This window comes from Poromitra crassiceps, assembly GCF_964638095.1.
Source record: "Poromitra crassiceps genome assembly, chromosome: 2".
Classification (NCBI taxonomy): Eukaryota; Metazoa; Chordata; class Actinopteri; order Beryciformes; family Melamphaidae; genus Poromitra; species Poromitra crassiceps.
The window spans coordinates 3,374,440-3,399,358 of record NC_139624.1 but is presented as its reverse complement, the minus strand read 5'-3'; the positions used below and the strand labels follow the sequence as shown (position 1 = coordinate 3,399,358).

General features: G+C 43.2%; 1 protein-coding gene across 1 annotated transcript in view; it reads right to left on the bottom strand.

Annotated features, from left to right (window-relative positions):
- Positions 1-24,919, bottom strand: part of rerg (RAS-like, estrogen-regulated, growth inhibitor) — a 70,589-nt gene that overhangs the window by 28,833 nt on the left and 16,837 nt on the right. The window contains exon 2 of the mRNA XM_083656359.1: positions 20,771-20,962. Coding sequence (XP_083512485.1) covers positions 20,771-20,831 — 61 coding nt within the window. The 5' untranslated portion in view covers positions 20,832-20,962. The remainder of the gene's footprint in view (positions 1-20,770; positions 20,963-24,919) is intronic.

The window sequence follows — 24,919 nt, the reverse complement described above, 5'->3', positions numbered from 1 at the left end:
TGGAGGTTGGGGCTTGGGGGTCAACTGGTCAGTCTATTCATTTTCACCAACATGAGATTTTCTGTCAAAAAGTTTTGAACCATTTTATTTCATGGTACAAGACGGGAATTTTACATAATTGTACAGGTATGGGGAAATAAAAAAACCGTGCTACATGCAGACGTAGGACCAAGTCAGTGTTTTGCAAGTCACAAGTCAGTCGCAAGCAGTGTTGGAACTAACGCGTTACTAAGTAACGCGTTACAGTAACTACGTTACTTTTTCGGTAACGAATTCTGTACCTAATTACTTTGTCAAAATCAGTAACGCATTTTCACTTATTGCGATTTAAACAGGCTCGTTACGCGTTACTTCACTTGTTTTTTAAGTCGAACTGCACCGACATTTGCGCGTGAGCCCCTTAATCACTGTGAGTATTTCCAGGTAAAACAATTCTGTGCGGGAGGGACCTAGAGCAGCGAGGGTAGAGGGGAAAATGCCTGGAGTCTGACGGCGGTCTGATGAGGAAGTAATCGTGCGGCACTTCTATACTTTTTAATGTTACTGGAGCAAATTCTGATAGTGAAACAGGTCATTTTGCAGGAGCTGTGTTATGTACGGTAGCGGTGTTCACTTCACACCGCTCGGCGAGTCAGCAGCATGGAGCCCTCTCCTCCTCGCTCCTCTCCCAGGCTCTCTGTCACCAGTGCCCTGCTGCACCCAGGCAAGCACAGCACTCGTCTCTCACTCACAGATTCCCCTCGCGTTGGAGGGTGTTCACGGTGTGTTCCGCGTTGTTTGGTCATGAAATGGAAAAAAAAATGCCTGCAAGTCTGCTGCCTTTTGGAGATGAACTGCTATTAAAGGCAGCCGTGACGAGCGGCTGCTTTGGGGCTCTGCTCTGTCCCTATCTGCAGCGCTGGGCTCTGCTGCTCACTGTCACTCCGCTGTTACAAAGGGTAACCACAGTGTTTATGTTGTTCAGCCAGGATATTATAGACTACTACTGATACAGTTATTAATTATACACTGCCAAAAGTACTGGCTACTTTTTGAAGGCTTGTTTTGAAGTCAACAATAAATATGCCTCAATGCCTAAATGTTGTGTTTTCTTGTTCCACTACTTTTCATCGTAGTGATAATGGGTAATGGTCAAATTTGACAGTTGTCTTGTCCTACACTGTGCTACAGCAACCCCAAAATAATGTGTGTGCATTAATAAGAGAATTGAGAGTTTAAAAAAAAGTAACTCAAAAGTAACTTTCCTAGTAACTAGTTACCTCGAAAGTAAGGAGTAACTTAAAGTAACTAAGTTGTTTTTCAGAGCAGTAACTAGTAACTGTAACTACGTTACTAATTTAAAGTAACTTGCCCAACACTGGTCGCAAGTCTTTGCACCCAAGTCTCGAGTCAAGTCACAAGTACGGCAACCATTTTAGGGCATCCTCGTCAGTCAGAGTATAGGCTATCGTTCCTCAGTCTAAAGCGTTGTCAGTTGTCATGTCTCCTATAGTAAACCGTCGAGTGTGCTCTGAAACACCTTCAGTCCTCACACGAAAACGCTGTCATTCCTCCTGCCTCACTAAAAACGTTGTCGATCCTCCTGCAGACTAGTTGTCAGACATCACTCAAACTAGCTGTCAGGCATCACTCCTCACGTCTCACACAAAAACGTTGTCGATCCTCCTGCAGACTAGTTGTCAGACATCACTCAAACTAGCTGTCAGGCATCACGCCTCACACAAAAACGTTGTCGATCGTCCTGCAGACTAGTTGTCAGACATCACTCAAGCTAGCTGTCAGGCATCACTCCTCACGTCTCACACAAAAACGTTGTCGATCGTCCTGCAGACTAGTTGTCAGACATCACTCAAACTAGCTGTCAGGCATCACTCCTCACGTCTCACACAAAAACGTTGTGGATCCTCCTGCAGACTAGTTGTCAAGCATCACTCAAACTAGCTGTCAGGCATCACGCCTCACGTCTCACACAAAAACGTTGTCGATCGTCCTGCAGACTAGTTGTCAAGCATCACTCAAACTAGGTGTCAGGCATCACATGAAAACGCTGTAATTCGTTGTTTTTGGTTGTTCTTCCGTGTGGGGAAAGAATGCCTGTGAAGTTAGCAACAATTTTTTACAACTTCACTTCCGGTTGAATGCTTCTCTGCCTTTCAAAATAAAAGCACATGTTTTTTTTTATATTTACAATAGATTAAAGTAGTAATCTATGAGACCCAATAGAATTAACATAGTAACACTAAGAGGAACATCTAGTTTAATTGACAATAGACTATATATATATTTATATATATATATATTTATATTTCTTGAAATTCTTTCAACACAAAGACCGGAAGGCTAAATTTGGACACATGTAAATTAAACATAAAAAGTTAAATGGCTTTAAGGTAGATTCCTAGGATACTTCTTTATTGAATGGGAAAGCTTATTTAATTATTTAATGGTAAACTGTTGTTCCATCAGGCATAAGATATCCAAACAATGTAGGGTGTGTGCAGAAAACATTTGACTTCTCCAATAGCCTTGGTTATGGCCTCTTGGAAGACATCCAAAGAATAGCAAGTAGAGGTGATACACATTAAGCAAAATGGAAGGTTTTGGTCTTGTGAAGTTATTTGCAAAATTTAGATACACAAGTCATGTGTATGAGTGATGACGTCAGCTGCAGTTAGGAAGAAACAGTTAAAACCCCCAGTTCCATCAAAACATTATTTTCTATCCAAATAAGTAAACAGTTTGACGGTGCAGTAGTTTGAGTGCTCTCCTATTACAATTTATTTATTTAAAAAGACAATGTATCTTTTCCATTTTTATTTTCAATTCTTGTTTTTGTCAGAGGTTAAGACAGATAATTCACCAAAATTCAGTATAACAGTTGTCCTTTGTAGGTCAATAACAGGTGATTATAATCCATTGGCAGGTGATTACACTCAAATGACAAAAGCAGCCAATGAGCTGTGTATTGTGAAGCACCATATTGGTAGGAAATGCATGTGACATCATGGAATGCTATGAATAGGCTAGGCTACAGTTCAAGGCCCAAGTGTCCAGATTAAAGGTTCATTTTAATACAGTGAGTAATCATAACACAGTGGAATTTGACTTTGTCCAATATGCATATCAACTCTCCCATAACTTTTCGAATGACTGAGATAGTATATAGAGTATTTTAATCTGTTATGCGTCTAAAAGTAAAATGTGAGAACAAATGGCATAACATTCCACAACGTATTTTGTACAGTGACATTCCAACAAGACCATAAAAATAAATACTTTCCCCTGTGTTTCATGAACAGAGATTAAAGTAACCAAATAAGTCAAAATCTCAAAATACTTGATACTCATTTTCATCACGTGAAGGCTTTATGTAATTTCAAAACGTTAAAAGATGCAGAGTGGCTGGCTGTTATCAGGACCATCAGAGAGAGGCAGAGTAGCTGGCTGTTATCAGGACCATGAGAGAGGCGGAGTGACATATTTACTTGAAAGTGCAGTCCATTCATTTAGAAGTCTGTGCAGCAAAGATGTGTGTGATGTCCTTTCAACCCGAATCTCTTTGACCAATCAGTTGTCAAAAGTATAGATTCAACCCAGATCGTCATGTTTACTGCCCAGTGGGGGTGGGGGGGGAGGAAAGCGAGTAGACCCGGCCCGATACTGGCGTTGGAAATGAGCCTATACACCTTGGTGCTTGGCCTGCTAGCGCCCTATGTCAGCCAGCTGAATGTATATATCATTGGCCTCTGCAAATGTAGATGGTCTTGCAATATCCCTTTCTTCCATGGCAGTGGTGAGACTATCCAACAGTATTAGATATCCAGCCAGACACTCATCCACTGACGATGACAATTCAGCATTCTGAAGAATGGCCTCTGCTGCATGCCTAAATTCCACATTTGCCACCAAAGATGGTTCCTCGACCTCACATGCTTTCCCATTCAATAAAGAAGTATCCTAGGAATCTACCTTAAAGCCATTTAACTTTTTATGTTTAATTTACATGTGTCCAAATTTAGCCTTCCGGTCTTTGTGTTGAAAGAATTTCAAGAAATATAAATATATATATATAAATATATATATAGTCTATTGTCAATTAAACTAGATGTTCCTCTTAGTGTTACTGTGTTAATTCTATTGGGTCTCATAGATTACTACTTTAATCTATTGTAAATATCAAAAAAACGCATGCTTTTATTTTGAAAGGCAAAAAGCATTCAACCGGAAGTGAAGTTGTAAAAAATTGTTGCTAACTTCACAGGCATTCTTTCCCCACACGGAAGAACAACCAAAAACAACGAATGACAGCGTTTTCATGTGATGCCTGACAGCTAGTTTGAGTGATGCTTGACAACTAGTCTGCAGGACGATCGACAACGTTTTTGTGTGAGACGTGAGGCGTGATGCCTGACAGCTAGTTTGAGTGATGTCTGTCTGCAGGACGATCGACAACGTTTTTGTGTGAGACGTGAGGAGTGATGCCTGACAGCTAGTTTGAGTGATGTCTGACAACTAGTCTGCAGGACGATCGACAACGTTTTTGTGTGAGGCGTGATGCCTGACAGCTAGTTTGAGTGATGTCTGACAACTAGTCTGCAGGAGGATCGACAACGTTTTTGTGTGAGACGTGAGGAGTGATGCCTGACAGCTAGTTTGAGTGATGTCTGACAACTAGTCTGCAGGACGATCGACAACGTTTTTGTGTGAGGCGTGATGCCTGACGGCTAGTTTGAGTGATGTCTGACAACTAGTCTGCAGGAGGATCGACAACGTTTTTGTGTGAGACGTGAGGAGTGATGCCTGACAGCTAGTTTGAGTGATGTCTGACAGCTAGTCTGCAGGAGGATCGACAACGTTTTTAGTGAGGCAGGAGGAATGACAGCGTTTTTGTGTGAGGACTGAAGGTGTTTCAGAGCACACTCGACGGTTTACTATAGGAGACATGACAACTGACAACGCTTTAGACTGAGGAACGATAGCCTATACTCTGACTGACGAGGATGCCCTAAAATGGTTGCCGTACACAAGTCAACACTCACAAGTCCCAAGTCAAGTCCAAGTAATAAACTTTTAGTTTCGAGTCTTAAACAAGTCATAATGTGCTCTTCGTCTTCACCAAATGCAATGCTATTTTAACAAGAGTAATTAAATGTAGACAAGTCACGAATGCTTTTTAAAATTATCCACATTTTGATACAAACAAGTTTGCTGACATTGCACTTTCATAGTTTCAGACTTTTAGTCATTATGTTTTATGTTTAAATTAATCTTTTTTTTTTACCAAAATATAATGCACATTGTAGCTAAAAAAAGAAAGAAAAGCGTCTCACGGATGAGTCGACTTTTACTGCAGCACTGAAACATACTTCACTTTACTGAACCAGTGTCAAGTCAGTCAGAATGTAAGTAGGTTATCCACCTTAGCTCTTTCAAAATAAAACCCTTGTAACGTTAACATTAATTTTAATTTTCAGTAATGCTTTACTGCCACAGTCTTAATATCCACATTTTGATACAAGGTTTGCTGCTTTGTTTGTTGAAACACCCCTTTCTCCTCCAACGTGCATCAGTCAGGCTTTTTACTTGTTTAAATTACATTATTTTTAAAGTTTTACCCGGAATGTTTTATCCGGTCTGTTTGTCACTGTGTGTCACCAAGTTAGTTAACTAACTGTTAAGCAGGCTTATTAAGCAGTTAGTTAATGCTTACTAAGCAGTTAGTTAATGCTTATTAAGCATTAACCAACTAGGCATTAACTAACTGTTAATTAATGTACCCTTACTGTAAAGTGTTACCATTTAAATTTGAATGATTTTTGTTTTGTCACTTTAAAGTTAAACATGTTAATGTTCTTTACTCTCTCTTGAGTTCTGTGTTCAAGTTCTGTCACTGTAATAAAACTGAGCTTTTGGCTGCTGCATGACTATAGTGTAACAGTTCAGAGAGCTGCTGGGCAAGTGAGCTTCACTCTACACTGGAGAGAGAGATAGAGAGAAAACATTCTTGGAGAGAAAAAGGAGTGCGCCACTGCAATCAAATACGCCTCAGACACACTGACACTATCACATATTTAGAAAAATCTATTGACTTATTTACTTTATTTACTTTGTATTTGTTTTGTTTTGTGTACTTTATGTATTTATGGAGAGGGAAGATAAGAAACTCGCTCTGCTAGCTCAGTCTAGTTGGAACAAAACATTCACGGGCAGAAACAATTTTTCTCATCATAAATTAGCCATTGCTATAAAAAAAACACACACATTGAAATTTTTGAAATTGGTTGTTCACAGCCTGAGCAATCAACCAAAATCCACTCTGTGTGTGGGGGGGGGGGGGGGGGCTGGTGGGGGGGAGGGGCGGGTGCGGGGAGCCGAAATCCTACAGTTCCCACAATGCACTGGGCTCGCATGGCCTTCGATTCCACGCCCACCCCTCAGGCATTTGGCTGATAGTCTTAGTATTAGTAGAGCTGAATTCTTTTAAAACAAAGCAGAACTCTCTACTAATCTGGATTGCCTGTCCTAGTATTAGTAGAGCTGAATTATTTTTTAAACAAAGCAGAACTCTCTATTGTACTGTCTTATACTGAGTTCTGGTTTTATTTAGTTGAGTGCCCTATTACTCTTGAGGTGAGGTTTGTACCTCCAAAAATTGTATTTATTTTATCTTCAATTCTTTTACTTTATCATAATGGGAAATTGCAATGAGGGTTGTGCAATAAACCCACAATGACTGTGCAATATGCTTAGAATGTCATTAGGATGAAGTGTTAATCCAAATTGAACTAACCAGTGTTTGCTGTCTTTTATTTCTATATTACACCGCTGGCACAATTTCCCAGTGGAAAGCGCATGTTGGCAAGGGACCACACTGTATGCTCGATGTGTTTTTTTTCCCTGTCTGTTGTATGTATTGTGTCAAAACCTCGATACATGCGATATGTGGCTGTTGTACGGCACTATTTGCCCAAGACAAATTTCCCCTCGGGGACAATAAAGTTAATCTCATATCAAACTCCAGTAGGTGGCGGTAATGCACATATATGTTTGCCAACCGCCATAAAACTCAAAGAAGAAGAAGAAGAAGAAGGCTTCGACATAAAAACATTAGGAGAAGAAGAATATTTTTTTTAGGGTTAGGGTTGTCGGGAGATGTCTTCATAAAAAAAATGTCATGCATTTTACGGCATTTTCCTAGCAGTTATGAGCATCTGATGTTGTAACTATTTCATATAAAAAAGGGTACATTGCTCAGCGTTGATTTCGTAACTTCAACGCACCTTCTACTAGATGTAAAATTTGACGAGCTTTCCAATGCCGCCAGTCCCATGTCTGTAGGTGCTTCCGTTCCCGAAATATGGTTCTTTGCTAGGAGCTATGGGAAGCTAACATTAGCTAGCCTAGGCTATGCGATGAAAAAAGATGGCTGCCTTTTGTTTTTCTTCAGGACCTCTGAAGGGGCGTGGAGGACCTCTAGAGGCGGAACCATGGCGGCACACCCCCACAACACTTGTAGTTCATAGGTGCTCGACTTCTGCAAGGCGGACTTGGCCTCTCTGACGTAAAACGCGTCGGCGAGGCCAAAAAATATGTGAGAGATGGTTGATTGCTCAGGCTGTGAACAACCAATTTCAAAAAATTCAACGGATTCGAAAACCTTAGGGGCGTGAGATTTAATATATCTTCATATTCCCCACGGGAAAGCCGTCCTTTAAGCGTGCCTCAACCTCTGCAGCCCAGCAGGCTGGTCTGGTGCTTCTCAGAAAAGGCAGACTTATGATATAGATGATTGGATGTAATCCAAAAGGTACTGGAGCACACAGATCAAGTGTATAATGAAGTTTTTATTCAACTAACGTTTCAACACTACTGTGTCTTCATCAGAGTTAAACAACAGCGCTTTACATTTGTCTTTTTATAACCTCCTCCCATAATCAGAACTGATCCAGCTCAGGCTGGAGGGAGGGGGAGGAGGAGTCCTTGAGGCAAATTTGTAGAGCACTTTCAGGTGAATGTGGAAAAAAGTTGCTTGAAAATTGGGAGAAACGGCGGGGGAGTTATGGCCTTTCAAAGTTAGGATTGTAATTATAGCGGAATTGAGGAATATTCAAGGACATTTTCTGGAGAATATTTCTGGAGCTAGTAATACCTACCAATATCTGTCATTGGGCCAACTCTCATGTCTATGCGATGTATCAACTCATTTTGATTTACCAGCTATTACATAGTTATTACTACATAGACCCTGCCCATTTTCACCAATTATGACAAAACTTCCTATTTTGACTAGTACAGCCTCCTTGATATATCTGCCAAGTTCCGCGATCATTGGACAAACAGGTGTTAGGCCACGCCTACTTATGGCATCTGCGGGGCCCCCTTGGTGGCCCCTTTTGCTCAAATCACAAAATAGCATGTCAGAAATGCCATTCCAGATGAGGCTGAGAAGTTTGCAACCGATTATGTGAATGGACTTGATTTACTGCTATTACATCATTGGACAAACAGGTGTGAAGTTACGGCCTTTTTTGTGTTAGGCCACGCCCGTTTTTGGGGTTTATGGCGCCCCCCTTTGGTCGAATTGGACAAAAAAAAAATACACACATGGTCAGTGATGATATGAGAATATCTTCCCCAGGTTTCGTGACGAGTCGTTAATCAGACATGAAGTTATGACAATTTAGGTGCTCACAATTTTAACGGTTAATATCTTCGAAACAAAAGTGGATTTCAAAATTTTCAAAAAGCCAACTTGTAGAGCTTGGTTCATAGATGGTACCTAGTGATTTTGGTAGAAATCAGTCAAACAGTCTAGGAGCAGATCTCAAAAATGTGTTTTCCAAACTTTTCAAAATATCTCAAAAACTTTCCAGACAGAATGTGAGGGTCCTTGAGGCAAATTTGTAGAGCAGGTTCACCTGAACATGTGAGAAAGAAAATGCTTGAAAATCAGACAAACAGCATGGAAGTTATGGCCTTTAATGTAAAACCTTTAATTATAGTGCCCCCATCAGGCCGTTTTGAAAACTATTTCTGGAGCATCTAGTAACAAGCAATATCTGTCATTGGGCCAAATTTCATGTTTCTGCAATGTACCAACTCATGGGAATTTGCATTGAGGCAGAACCGGAATAATAATAAACCAGCACAAAAACAACAGGGTTTCAGCCCCTTCGGGTCTTGAACCCCGAATGAGTAATGAGCGTAAATTTATGTGTTTTATTTGTGCGTGTGTTTTCAGATGGATTCTGGGACTGGTTCTGTTTATTGGAGTCCTCAGACCTGTGGGATGTTTTGAGACCTAGTTTTCCCCTGCTGAGCTGAGCAGCCTGGCAGAGGAGAGTCTGTCTGCAATCTGATCTGTCTGTCTGTCTGTCTGCAATCTGTCTGTCTGCAATCTGGGAACCTAGGTTCCCAGATTGGTCTGTCTGCTGTCTGTCTGCCTGTCTGTCTGCCTGCCTGTCTGTCTGTCTGTCTGCCTTTCTCCTGTCTGTCTGTCTGTCTGCCTGTCTGTGTCTGCCTTTCTCCTGCCTGTCTGCCTTTCTCCTGTCTGTCTGTCTGTCTGTCTGTCTGTCTGTCTGTCTGTCTGTCTGTCTGTCTGTCTGCCTTTCTCCTGTCTGTCTGCTGTCTGTCTGTCTGTCTGCCTGTATGTCTCCTGTCTGTCTGCTGTCTGTCTGTCTTATTGTCTGTGTGTCAGAGTGGTGCTGTGCTGGCTGGCAGATGAGAAGCTGTAATTACAGGGTCAGTACGGGGTACCACCCCTGTACTTGCAAGGTAACTACGGGGTACAAGATGTGAATTTAGCCTGTAACTACAGGGTAACAAGGTCTGTACTTATAGGGTAAGTACGGGGTACAAGATGTAAATTTTGCCTGTAAAGATCTGTACGTATAGGGTACGTATGGGGTACCACACCTTAATAAGAAGGAAATCAAAAAACACAAACATAAGCTTGTCGAGTGGCCCTCCTAATGAAAATCATTCAACATAAAAAACAAACTAACTAACTAACTAGTGCATTGGCCAAATAAATGACTGGATGCACCAGAATTTCCTCCAGCTAAACAAAGCCAAAACAGAGGTGATTGTCTTCGGTCCCAAAGAACAAAGGCTTAAAATCGCTGCACGCCTTGAGTCTCGATCCCTGAAGCCAAAGGATCAAGTTAAAAATCTTGGCGTTATTATTGATTCCGATCTCAATTTCAACTCCCACATTAAGTCAATCGGAAAATCAGCTTTCTATCTTAAAAATATAGCAAGAATTAGGGGCTACATGTCCAGACAGGATCTAGAAAAACTAATTCATGCCTTCATCTACAGTAGGTTAGACTACTGTAATAGCCTTTTCTCTGGTCTCTCCAAAAAAGAACTTAGACAACTCCAGCTCATTCAGAATGCTGCTGCTAGAGTTCTAACAAAGACTAAGAAAGCTGATCATATTACTCCAGTTCTTAAGTCCTTACACTGGTTGCCAGTGTGTCATAGAATAGATTTTAAAATACTGTTACTAGTCTACAAATCACTTAACGCCCTTGGCCCAAAATACATCGCTGAATTGCTCCCACGCTATGAACCGTCTCTAGACCTCTCAGGTCAGCAGGGTCCGGCTTACTAACTGTCCCTAGGATTAAATCAAATCATGGGAAAGCCGCATTCACCCACTATGCTTCTGCTAGCTGGAACAATCTGCCTGAAGACATCAGATTTGCCCCAACTTTACTTACTTTTAAAAATAGACTAAAGACTTTTATGTTTACCGTCGCTTTTAACTGCTGACAGATTGAAATTGTGTTTTATTCTATTATTATTCTATCTATTTTTGCAACTACTCTGTTGTGATGCTTTTAAATGTCTATTTTATCCTCTTCTTTTATTCTCTTATTTTCTTGTGTCGACCATCTTATCTGAAGTACTTTGAATTGCCTCTATCTGATTTTATGCAAACCCATTGCTGTGGCATGTACGGGTAACAGAAGACGCAAGGTACCAGTAGAGGGTATGCTTGACGTCCAAACTACAGTATAAAGACAAAGCTGTTATGAAATGTCTATTTTATCCTCTTTTTTATTTTTTCTTATGTCATCCATTTTATGTGAAGCACTTTGAACTGCATCTGTATATGAAATGTGCTATACAAATAAATTTGACTTGACTTGGTGCAAACAATTACATGACACAGCCAACAACAAAGGGTGTGAATTTAGCCTGTAACTACAGGGTAACAAGATCTGTACTTAAAGGGTTTGTTTGGCAGTTTGTCTGTGTGTCTGTCTGTTCTGTTTGTGTTTGCCTGTCTATCTCAGGGTATATGCTGAAGTTAAATTCAATACTTTTTTTTTCAATATTTTATTTTCGGTTTTCAAAACATCAACAAACACAAACAAACTCAGACACAGGGAAAGAAAGAGAGGGGGAAAAACACTAAATGTCAATGTTACAACATGGTGCTACCAGCTGCTGAGGTGTCCATGTGCTTCCAAGAGATGTCATATATGGGATCCCACGTAAGGGGTTCATGAAAAACCAGCTGGGCGAGTCTCAGCGGTCGCCCCTAACCTCATCAAGGTAGGCCAAAAATGGGTCCCACCACATAACGGAAAACTTTCCAAGTGAGTTGGTCCGTAGGAACCTGAGTCTCTCCATTCGTATAACGAAGATCATGTCCACCAACCACGGCTCAAAAGGAGGAGAGGGGGACTTCCATTCCTGCAGAATGATTTTCTTGGCGACAATAGTCCCCTGTGTCAGAGACTGTTGCACAGCTTTAGCAAAGTTCAGAGAGGACTCTGAGCAACCAAAGATGGCAATTTCTGCCTCCGGCTGAAGGGTTATTTTGTAGGCTTTAGAATACCAGTCAAATATTTTGGCCCAGAAACCCCCCAATGAAGGGCAGAACCAGAAGGCATGAGACAGAGAAATTCAATACTTTTTAAGACCTTTTCAATATATTTAAGACCTCAACGTCACTTTCTTCACATCAGTGATACGTGTGTAAATCACAAGTTTCATCACAATACGATATTAGATTATTTTGACAACGATATGATATTTGCCGATATCACAAAGTCTGCCATGATACAATTTTGATTCAATGCAGGGGCCTGCGATGGATATGAGAATCAGCTACAGCATTTAATCAAATGGTGATTGAGACTTTTTAATACTTTTTAAGGGCCTTTTTCCCTAAATTGATTGATCAACTTTTAATACTTTTCAAGACCCCACGGATACCCTGCTATCTGTTTGTCAGCAGGGTATCTCAAAAAGTTATGGGCAGAAAGGTTGGTCATGGGCCAACTTAGAAGTGATTAACTTTCCACAGCTACTGGCCAAAAGGGGGTGCTGTGATGGGCGTGTTCAATCACAAAAAGGTGCTTAACTTCCAAACGGATTCACGTAACGCCACGAAACTATCAGAATCAGAATCAGAATCAGAAAGACTTTAAGAGGTTGGTCATGACGAACTGATTAACTTTCCATACCCACTAGCCAAAAGGGGGCATGGGAATGGGGATACATGTAGCATGATGTGGCAGAGGTACTCTGAGTGCACTAGTTTGTCCTGTTTTGGGGAATCTGATGGGAATCTGGTAAGAGTTGAAAGAAGTGCTCAAGGGATTTTGATACTAATTCACCTTTATTTGGGGAAAGAAAAATAGCACTAATTAGTAATTATCTCATACCAACAGACTAATTAAGTGTGACACAAATGGAAAGCTGGACTGTTATTCTCAGAGGAGCAGTCACGCTTATTATGTCCCAAATCACATTAATTAATACTTTAGATTAGCAGCAAGCTGTGAATCTTCTACTCACTAACGAGCTGACGTGATGGAAATCAGCTGCTGTGGTGCTAATTGGCGAGACAAAATCTGTTCCGGAAAAAGGCAGAGATGAGATTTACAACTTGACCCCATTTATATTTATGATGATGATTATGATGATGATGATGATTATTATCTCCTGTTTGCGGTGCTGTCTGTCTGTCTGTCTTTTAACAGGATTATGGGAAAACTACTGGACCAATTTTCATGAAACTTGGTTGAAGGGTGCAGCAGGGGCCAAGAAAGAACCCATTACATTTTGGAGTTGATCTGACTCACGGAATTTGCATATCACAGCTAGGGTGACCAGATCCCAGCAAACCAATGTGGGACAAAGAGTATACTTGTGTGGGACATTGTGGGACACCATTAGCGATGCTGCAAGGGTGTCTAAAATTGTATATATATATATATATATATATATATATATATATATATATATATATATATAAAATGTCTATCTAACATAAATAAATTTACATTTCTATTCTCCCGTCTCCATGCTTTGCCCACTGGTTGATTCTCACAGGTTGCTGATATGGGATTCATGGCTTCTGTTCAGATATGAAAGACATGTTTGTGCCTTCCAACCATAGCATTAAAGTTAGTCAGACTTTTCTAGTAGAACAACTATAGCTTATACTGAAGAAGAACTATACCTGTAGTAGCCTAGGCTACATTACTGGTTCATTTGATCAAAACATTAAGAATAAGAGCAGCTTATGGAATTTATAAATGTCCTTTGTAGCAGCAGTGTAGAGACTAAATATCTGCAAATTACATCTCAAAGACATGATGCTGTTGAGAAATATTTGAGGCTGCCTTCAATTGTGCTAAAACAACATTGGAGAGCTTTGTGCAAAGAAGATACACTGTTACATTAATATTGGTATCCTATTTTTTATCCTACTTTTTTTTTAAGTAGCCTATATTTGCATGCCATTGGTATTGTTATTTTTTACTGGGAGTAGCCTACTCATGGCTGCAGTAGTGTCGTTAAGTGAAGTTAACGAGCAGGCCGCTGGGTGCAAGCCGTGTGTGCTCTCTCTCCCTGTCTCGTCTCTCTCTCCCTCTCTGTCTCTCGCGCGCCCTCTCTTTATTTATCTCTCCCTCTCTATCTGTCTCCATCTCTCGCTCTCTCCCTCTCTAACTACCTCGGTCTCACGCTCTATCTTGCGCAAATGCGGGACATTGTCTCAATTTGCGGGACGCGTGAAAAGTGATGAAAATACGGTGCAGTCCCGCACAAAGCGGGACATCTGGTCACCCTAATCACAGCAGGCTGGACTATAATTGGCCTTGGCAGAAGTCTGCGCTCTCTGAGTGCACTTCAATTTTTTTATTTGTTTATTTGTTTATTTTTTATTTATTTTACCTTTATTTATACAGGGGTGAGGCCCCTGAGAGCAAGCTCTCATTTTCAAGGGTGCCCTGTTACAGTAAAACAATTGTAAAAATTACAAATATAACAAATATAGACAAACAATCAAAACAAGATACGATGTTTCACTTCTGAGACAAGTGAAACAGCATTGAAGTTGTCACTCCTCACTGCGAATATTTCTCTGGGTTTGAAGGCTGAATGAGACTAGATGACTCGTTAAGATGTTTTTAGCTCTGTGTGAGCAGAAAGTCATAATTGAGCGTGCAGATTGTGCGATGTGAACAGATCTGCCTGAACTGGCAAAACGCAATCTGATCTGGAAGGAGTTCCGAGACGACGAGATTTCTGACCGGATTCCGTTTGTATGTTTATATTCAGATTATTATTTGGCAAAAAAGGGACGTTGGATGTCTGACTCCCACCAGTTTCATTACAGTGAGAAATATTGCCGCTGACTGTCACACAAACCCACAGAGGCTTGGTGTGTGTGTGTGTGTGTGTGTGTGTGTGGGGGGGGGGGGGGGGGGGGGGGGGGGGTGTTTGGGGGGTTTTAAAGCCCCAGAGAGAGTTTGGTGGTGAAAGGAACTCTGGGAAAGCTCTGCGAGTGGGAAACAGTGGCCTGACCTCTGACCTGTGACCTCGCGCTCAGAGGAAGCATTTTGGGCTTGTTGTTGTTTTTTGTGCTGCTGATAATTTGTTTCGAAGTTCAAGTTTTTTTTTTAACGAAGTTCAAGACTCTACTGTGCAAACTCTGCCTCCAAATGACGTCACACAAGCAAGATGGCCACTCGCTGAAACTATAGATTTTGGCTTCACTTTAGCGGTAGGAGACACCTCATCCTTCTTTTATACAGTCAATGCTACAAACCCACAAAACATCGGCATATCCTCCGCCTGACTATTTTTGAGTTTGCTTGAAATTGTAATGTCATGTTTTAATGTAATGTAATCGTTTTAATCCATTTACTGTTTTTAATCCATTCGTTTTCATCAATCCATTTGATGTAACACACTTTGAGTTGCATTGTAACGTTATGTGCGAATGGTGCTGGACAGTGTCCTCTAGAGACAGAGTGGCGTCAGCGGAGGACCAAAATGCGAGACTCATTAGCCAATGAACAGCCAGGAATGGGTCTCGCGCTACTTTTGCATGCTAAAATAAAGCTGATAATGTACAATTTGATTCAAGGGATGAAAAACCCTTTCAAAGTACAACACAAACTGTCCATTTTGCTGCAACTCGACAGTGCTGCTTAATCCAGGACCTTACCTCCTGGAACTCTTGAGAGTAAAAAACTGGTCCATTGGAGTGAATGGAGATGTCGCAACTCTTCTTACACGGCTCTGGTGCTGGATAAATAAACGATATTGACCTCGCAAAAGCTTTTGTGTGTGCATGTGTTTGAACATGTGTGTGTGTGTGTGTGTGTGTGTGTGTGTGTGTGTGTGTGTGTGTGTGTGTGCGCGTGTGTGTGTGTGTGTGCGTGTGTGTGTGTGAGGCTTTAGAAATCTCCAACAGATGAGGTGAAGTGAAGACTTCCTGTTCATTTCTGTGGACGAAAGGAAGCTCTGGACTGGAGAGAGGGGGGGGGAGGGGGGGGGGGGGCATATCACTTTAATGACAGACTGATGTGGTTACTGTTTTCCTCAGCCCGGTCGCCAGAATAAAATGCTGGCATTTTACATTTCTACAGCCGTTGAATCTGAACGTGTGAACCAAAAATAGTCAATTTTAAAACATTACACAAATAAAACAAATTGAGTTATGGTTACATTAGGGTTATGGTTTGGGTTAGGGTTAATTAACAACAATTTTAAATGTGACTTTGAAATGTAGACTTTGGAAACACTGGGAATTGAATGCTGGTGTCTTTCCAGTTATTATAGGCTGCAAACTTGTTTTAACATGCAAATCGGAGTGGTTTCTGCCGAGAATAAAGTAACGTTAACCTCACGTTATGTCAGACTGTTCTCATCCCCATGGCAAAGCCTTCACCTCGGCCATGAGAGGCTGAGGAGCACTGCTGCGCGGCTGCGCGCGCCTCCGCGGCCCGGAGCTCGCGGTTCGTGCATGTGCATACCAGAGGGGAGGCGGCCATCAGCGCCTGACTGGCCGGGAGAGAGTGCTTCCAAGTCGGACTGATAATATAAACATCATTTGAGCTTATCCGGGTAAGATATTAATAAAGTAATGACACATTCAGCGGGAAACTAACTATAATTAAGACATGTGCCAACTTTGATGACGTTTGGTTCAGTATTTTAAGAGCAAACAGTTTTGGTTTTGGAGATTCGAGGTCCTGCCGCGACAGCGACGATATTATATTATATTATATTATATTATATTATATTATATTATATTATATTATATTATATTTTAATAGTAGAGTCTATGCCAGGGTAGTCTGCCTGGAAGCAGGCTGCGGTTCTAAGCTCTATGATTGGTGCCGACCGGCTGCGCCCATTTCGGTCGGAGCAGAAAGGGATTTCCCTTCCGCTCCCTGCGTGTGTCTGTCAAATGCCTCTGCCTCTGAGAAACAACAATGCTATCTAACAAGCTAGAGTAGCTAGCTACACGCTGAAAATGGCAAGTTTTGACAAAGATTTGGATTGCGCAATAAAGCAGGCCTGCTTGGTACTTTTTATTCTGGAGACCGGCCTGGTTTTCTCTGCATGTCACAATGGTCAAACTGTGTTTTCTTAAGCCACTTCTAAACATGCAGTGAACTCCCGAACATATCCAGACATCACTCGGATGGCCTGCATGACCTTTTCCACCCAAGCCCCAAGTAAGTCTGTGTCGCTCGCAGAGCGGCTCATGTTCAGAAGGTAGAGGCTTCATGTCCAGAGCGAGCGAGTGTGCTTCCAAGCAAACAATTTGTTGCACTTGTGACAACCATGAGCATTGTCAGCATCGACTCTAGTGAAGAAAGATACTTATAATTTATTTCTCTCTCTGCCATCTCTCTCTCTCACCCTCTTTCACTGCGCTTGGCCGCTTGTGCGTTGGTTTGTGTGCTTCTTGTGTGTGTGTGTGTGTGTGTGTGTGTGTGTGTGCGTGCATGTGTGTGTGTGCGTGTGTGTGTGTGCGCGCGTGTGTGCGTGCGTGCGCATGCATGTGTCTGCCCCCTCCCACAGGCTCTGCTCAGAAAGAGAGGGAGAAAGCGAGCGAGATATACAGATGATCTATATAGTGGAACGAGCGAGCGAGCAAATATCAGATCATTTCACAGTTTTTCCAAATGAAGCTGCTCCATGTGTCAGTGAACAGGCTGAGCGACGTGTTGCTTGATTGAAAAAACGCGCCTTGGATCTATTTCTGCAAAGCTTCGCGTAGCACACCACCTTCAAAATAGGGCGTTTTTGCATGCGAGGCTCGTCCTGCTTCCCAGTATTGGACATCGCTTGTAGGATATCTGGACGGATCGCCAGAATAAAGCGTTATTTTATTATAATTTTTATTCATGGTGCACTCAGCCTTACAGCCCAACACTTATCCTATGACCTATGCCAGGGGTGGGCAATTATTTTTCCTGGGGGGCCACATGAGAAACCCAGATTGTCGCCAGGTGCAAATTTTTCTCTGTCATGCCGTAACCTCAAATTGTATTACTAGATTATAGAAAACATACCGGATGCATTTATTCAGGAAGAAGCACACTCATGACACACAAGTGTAAAACAAAAAAAGCTAATTTAGGTCATCCTATTAGATTTTTCTATAGCTTCGTAAGTAAAATGGTGTGGTTTGTCTAAGACCTCCCGGGCCAGACAGAACCATCACGAAGGCGGCATCCAGGCCCCGGGCCGCATAATGCCCAGGTCTGACTTACACTGAAGCATCCAGGCCCCGGGCCGCATAATGCCCAGGTCTGACTTACACTGAAGCATCCAGGCCCCAGGCCGCATAATGCCCAGGTCTGACTTACACTGAAGCATCCAGGCCCCAGGCCGCATAATGCCCAGGTCTGACTTACACTGAAGCATCCAGGCCCCGGGCCGCATAATGCCCAGGTCTGACTTACACTGAAGCATCCAGGCCCCAGGCCGCATAATGCCCAGGTCTGACTTACACTGAAGCATCCAGGCCCCGGGCCGCATAATGCCCAGGTCTGACTTACACTGAAGCATCCAGGCCCCAGGCCGCATAATGCCCAGGTCTGACTTACACTGAAGCATCCAGGCCCCGGGCCGCATAATGCCCAGGTCTGACTTACACTGAAGCATCCAGGCCCCAGGCCGCATAATGCCCAGGTCTAACTTACACTGAAGCATCCAAGCCCCGGGCCGCATAATGCCCAGGTCTAACTTACACTGAAGCATCCAGGCCCCAGGCCGCATAATGCCCAGGTCTAACTTACACTGAAGCATCCAGGCCCCGGGCCGCATAATGCCCAGGTCTGACTTACACTGAAGCATCCAGGCCCCGGGCCGCATAATGCCCAGGTCTAACTTACACTGAAGCATCCAGGCCCCGGGCCGCATAATGCCCAGGTCTAACTTACACTGAAGCATCCAGGCCCCGGGCCGCATAATGCCCAGGTCTAACTTACACTGAAGCATCCAGGCCCCGGGCCGCATAATGCCCAGGTCTAACTTACACTGAAGCATCCAGGCCCCGGGCCGCATAATGCCCAGGTCTAACTTACACTGAAGCATCCAGGCCCCGGGCCGCATAATGCCCAGGTCTGACTTACACTGAAGCATCCAGGCCCCGGGCCGCATAATGCCCAGGTCTGACTTACACTGAAGCATCCAGGCCCCAGGCCGCATAATGCCCAGGTCTAACTTACACTGAAGCATCCAGGCCCCGGGCCGCATAATGCCCAGGTCTGACTTACACTGAAGCAACGCAGAATCTGTGCGCAGTTTCATTTGGGCATCCTTGTTAACAGGGGAGACAGTGGGTTGCCTTGCTGAAGCGACGCTGCACGCGTGCTGCAGCCAGTGTTGGGCAAGTTACTTTCAAAATGTAATATACTACATATTACTAGTTACTTTCATTTGAATGTAATAATTTACTTTACAATATTACGATCTGTGTAGAGTAACTTGTTACTTATGACACTACTTTTGCATTACTTTCACCAAAATAACAGCAGCAGCAGAATGGCATCGCTCCCCGTTGAACCATCCCGAAAAATAATTGTAACCGTCTTGAAGTCAGTGTAAAGCGTCCAAAATTCTAAATGTTATCCTTTTCCTTTGTTATTGTCATATATAGTGGTTATTTGCATAAGAACACACAATTTGATTAGGAAATGATTGCATCTTTATTTAAATACCGGTATGTGCTTTGATGGGGGGAAAAGTAATTAAATTTGTAACTTCTGTTACTTGACAAAGTAACTGGTATAATATTACTGAAATCCTATTTGTAATAAGTTATATTACTACTGAGTTACTGCTAAAATTAATATATTACTATGTTACTTTTGTAATGAGTTACCCCCAACACTGGCCACAGCGATAGTTTCGGCATCTGGTCTATTTTTCAGGTGAGCCGCGAGCAGTATGCGAGCAGCCAGGCATGAAGTCAATGCAAGTTGCCAGCGGCGCAGGGCAAAACAGAGCGAAGTGTGGAGCAAAACAATAGAGTGCTTCTGGTGTGAATGGCTCCTGCTCGACGCTTCTGTGAAGCTCTGCTTCTGAGATGCTTTTGGTGTGAACCAAGTGTTAGGCTAATGGGTCACGACCAGCTGGCTGGCTCGGGCTCGGTCCAGACCCGGCGGCATGAGCGGGATTTGGGGGGCCGGGCCCGCCCACTGAGACAGCTGTGCCCATCCTGAACCAGAGCGGGCGGGTAGTGGCTGAGAGAACAAAGGAGGAGCCATCTTTTTGTGTGCGTGTGTGTGTGCATGTTGATAGCAGACAGCATAGATAGATAGCAGAGGAGAGAGGGGAGTACTTATTTTCTGTTGAACATATAGTTTTACAAAAAAAATTATACCTAACCGGCATGTTTCAAGTATGCATACTGCGTTGTTTGATGCTACAGCACACACACACAAACACACACTTGAGGAAATTCCGTCAAGGCGTTCCTGAGATATCGGGTTAACGAGCGGTTGTGAGGTCACAGTGACCTTGAACTTTGACCTTTTTGACCACCAAAATCGAATCAGTTCATCCTTGAGTCCAAGTCGATGTTTGATCCAAATTGGAAGAAATTCCGTTAAGGCATTCCTGAGATATCGCGTTAACGAACATCGGACGGACGAACGCACGCCGTTGGAGGCATAATAATGTTTGTGGGGTGATTGACAGGTTGCCTGTCCAGCTTGCCGATCACGGACCAATAGCAGGCGGGCCTAGGCTCTGGGAAACCCCTCACGCCATCTCGTGTGACCTGTGTGAAAACCAAGATGGCGATGGCCAAAATGCCAAACGAGAGGCTTCAAAACAGGAGATCACAAACCAATGGGTGATGTCACACTCACTCCGCCCATCTCTTTGTATGGCAGATACACTGACAAGCACACGCACACACACAGACACACACACGCACACGCACACGCACACACACACACACACACACACACACACACACACCGGGTCCTACCTGACTTGCCGACCCCGGCTCTGCCGAACACGGCCAGCTTCACCTCGGGGCTTTTTGCCATGGCGGCGGCAGCAGACGGCGGAGGTCAGCCAGCCAATCAGAGTGCTCCCAGGTCAGCTAGCCAATCAGAGTGCTCCCAGGTCAGCGAGCCAGTCAGAGCGCTGAGAGATCAGTGGCCCATCGAGACGGCATCTGAGGAGAGATGAAACCCAGCTGCTCAGACCGGACTGACCCAACCTCAGGATTTTATAGAGGACATGAAACATTTAATCACATGACTAGTTCATTTGCATTTCACCTCAAACAAGACAGGACACTGTTTTCAATTCTGAAATTTACCTAGATTTGCTAGAAAGATGAATAACATTTCACCTTTTTGCCAACTAGGGCGGGGCACTGCTTGATGATGTCACTAGGTTGACTGTACAGTTCAGTAGAGTACAGGCTACCGTAAATTCCGGACTATAAGGCGCACCGGTGTATAAGCCGCACCTTCAAAGTTGACTATTTTTTTCTTATATAAGCCGCACCAGACTATAAGCCGCGGGTGTTTTGATGTTTAATTACCATATGTAAGGTTTCGTGCACAGAGGGGATTGTCGGGAAAGAGATGGCTGTTTGGGGAAGCTCCCATTTATTAACATTTCAACAAAACAAGTTGCATATTTGCATAACGTATTCAAGTGTTACCATTTAGTGCAATAGTAGCTACAGAACATGTACTGTGCTGTGTAAATTTAGGGGTCCTTGGCATGAAAAAGGTTGAAAACCACTGATCTACATTATAGCCTACAGTAGTACCATAACAAAAAACAAAGCCTACAGCGCTTGACGAGGCAATATCAATGGCTAAATTAAATGTGTTTTTTTTAAAGTGCAAAATAAAGTGCCTGTAACACGACAGTAAGCGCGTAAGCCTAAAGTTGCAGTAACACGGCTGCTTAAAATATACGGTAATCAGCCTACCAGAAAAGTCATTAATCCTCGTCTTCATCTTTTAGGCTAAGGTGCAGTACACGGCTGTAACCAGAAAAGTCAAGTCATTAATCCTCATCTTCGTCTTCTTCCTGCGTACTAAAACCACCAAAGTCCTCATCTTCAGTGTCGGAAACGAACAGGCTCAGCCAGGGTGGCTTCGTCAGCCACTCTCCTCTCTCCTTCGTTGTCGCTCTCAAAACCAACGAACTCCTCTTCGTCACTGTCGGAATCGAACAGCCTCTGAAGGCCCTCAGCTGTGGCGGCGTCCTCCTCTTCATCACGCAGCAGTCCAGCCTTTCGGAACCCGTTGGTGATCGTGGATGTTTTGACACTCCTCCACGCTGTCAGGATCCACTGGCAAACTTGAGCCTTCAGTCGGATCTGAACGGCACCTCGGCCGTCTGCTCTCTGTGTCAACACCCTGATGCCAAGGTTACGTGCTGCTGCTCGATTTCCTTCTTTCCTTCTTCTTCTTGCCGCCATCGTCGTAACACAGCCAGTTCTCCATCTTTTGAAGCATGATGTTAGATTACAACGAGCTAGTTGTGTGGCTTAGCCTTCCAAAATGTTGCCATTAGTTTTTTAGAATGTAATACATAGAATTGGGAATGTTACATTCAATTTCATTCAGACTTTCTTTCAGGCTCAATCGCTGCCTTTTTCCCCCCGGAGCGAGGGAGGAGGGAGGGTGTTTTACTGTAGTGGCTGAGAGAGAGTAGTGGCACAGTGCTCCAATCAGGTCGCGAGGCACATTTTTTGCAACATCATCCAATCAGGGTCTCGCTCTCGTAATGTCTGTCTTGCTCTCGTTCTGCCTCATACCAACATCCATAGATTTTGGAGGTTCCCGAGTGGCCGTTTGCTGAAAAAATCCATAGATAAGCCGCACCGTTATATAAGCCGCAGGGGCCAAAAAAGGCCAAAAAACGGGAAAAAAGCTGCGGCTTATAGTCCGGAATTTACGGTAGTTAAGTGTTGGTACATGTTGTAAGGATTTTTAATTCTAACAGGCTCATGTTAAATGATGTTAAAACGGCCTATGTCAAGCATGTGACTTAGGCCGTTTTATGTTTGCCTAAGTCAAGACAATGTGACTTAGGCAATTTTCAAGGAAGCAAGATGGCGGCTTCCTCAAGACAAAAGAAAAACTACAAGATAAATTAAGTCATTTCCATGATTCAGGGCTCAACCCCTATTGGTAAGTGATAAGGTTTACTATAATAAAAGCTAGGCTATAAATGTTGCATAGTTATTTAGTATTTTACTTTCACAACTTATAGTTTAATTATCAAGCCTTCAAACAATATTTCATCTACACTTTGTCTCCTTTTTTCCACATTACAATACACTACAACTACCCTCCCCCCAGCAGACAGCTGGACTAGAACAAACTAGGACAGTTGATTGACTGAAGTGATGTCATCAGTGATGTCACTTGAGCAACTGTGATGTCATCAATGATGTCACTTGAGCAACGGTGATGTCATCAGTGATGTGGTGTCTGTCTGTCTGGAAGTCATGCCTTTGGGAAGGGTTAAACTTAACACGTTGAGTGCCAAGGACGAGATATCTCGTCTTACATAATCCAACCGTTGAGTGCCAAAGACGAGATATCTCGTCTTACATAAACATTTTTTTTTTTTGACGGTGGGACATCAATCAACCCCTTTTACGTCTTCTATACCACTATTGGAGGAAGAGAATGTGTATAATCTATTTTACCGACCACTAAGTGGCGACAGTTCTCTCCAGACAGAGAGAAAGCCACGGGTCCGCTGGAGAAAGCCATTCTAATTTTCAAGGAAATAGCTGGGCGAAAACTTTCGATTTCACACACACACACACACACACACACACACACACACACACACGCGCGCGCGCGCGCGCACACACACTCGAGTACCTTTGCGCATAAATAAGACCAGAATCGCAAAAGCTTCTTCAAAGCTCTCAGCCGACACCTCAAGAAACGAACGAGCCGGTTTTACAGTAAGCCAGACTGCCCGAGAGCCGCCAGCAGCAGCAGCCCAGAGGAGCAGCAGCAGCAGTAGCAGCAGCAGAGCGGAGTAGGCTGCCTCAAGATTGGAAGAAGGGGATCGCGAAGGAATTTCTCTCCCGTGTCTAACCCCCCCCCCCCTCGCCTCTCCTCTCCTCTTCCCCGCTCCTGCGATTCCGTTCTCTTTTTTTGGGATCTGTGAGGCAACAGAAACTCGCCTGTGACAAAACACTGCAAAGCCACACCTACGGAGGGAGGAGTTTGGAGACACACACACACACACACACACACACACACACACACACACACAAAACAGTATACAGACTTGCCCAAGGGCACCCATAATCACAGGCACGTGAGGTGGTTCTAAAAATCCATTTATCTCAAAACTCTCTGAAAATCTCTGAAACCATGCTGTACTCAACGGCTAATATCTACATAACTACTAACTCTACAAACAAACTCTTTTAGACAGAGAAAGCACACATTCTATTAGTTCTTTTTAGATGATTGGTGTTCACGAAGTCTTAACAGAAAAGAATCCTCGGCTCTTGTAAAATGAGCCAGAATCCTCAAAAAAAAACCTGGCACAACTTACCTACAGCATTGAAAAAACGGCTGGCACTCAATGTGTTAAAGAAATGTTTTTCCTTTTTGGTAGGAGATGCGCTTGACTTTCCCGATGCCGCTCAGGCCTCATCAGTGAAAATGACAATGAGTCCATCGAGATGGAGCAGCATGTACCAGGCCAAGACCCTGTTTCAGATGGAGCAGACAATACCTTAAACACTCCCATTGAAGAAGAGAGTGTTGCTGAAGATGCCAAGCAGACGCATCCACACCATGAAGAAGACTCAGATGAGGATGATGATACCAGAGATCTAGACTATAACCCATCCTCTGAGTCCTCTGCTCCTGAAAAAGAAGACCTAGCCATGGTGGCAGCAACTCTAGAAGACCTAGAGGATGAGGATGTTGATGAAAACAATACGGTCAAAAGGAAACGACAGAAAAACCTCAGCCCAGAAACATGGAAGCAAAATCAATCCAAGGAGAAACGTCTCAAAGGAATGCCATACAAGGGCGAAGGCTATATGGGTCCTCCCTGCAATTCGAAGTGCTGTCAATGAGTCAATACATCAACATCCTCATCCTCATGTGATGTTCTTGCCAAT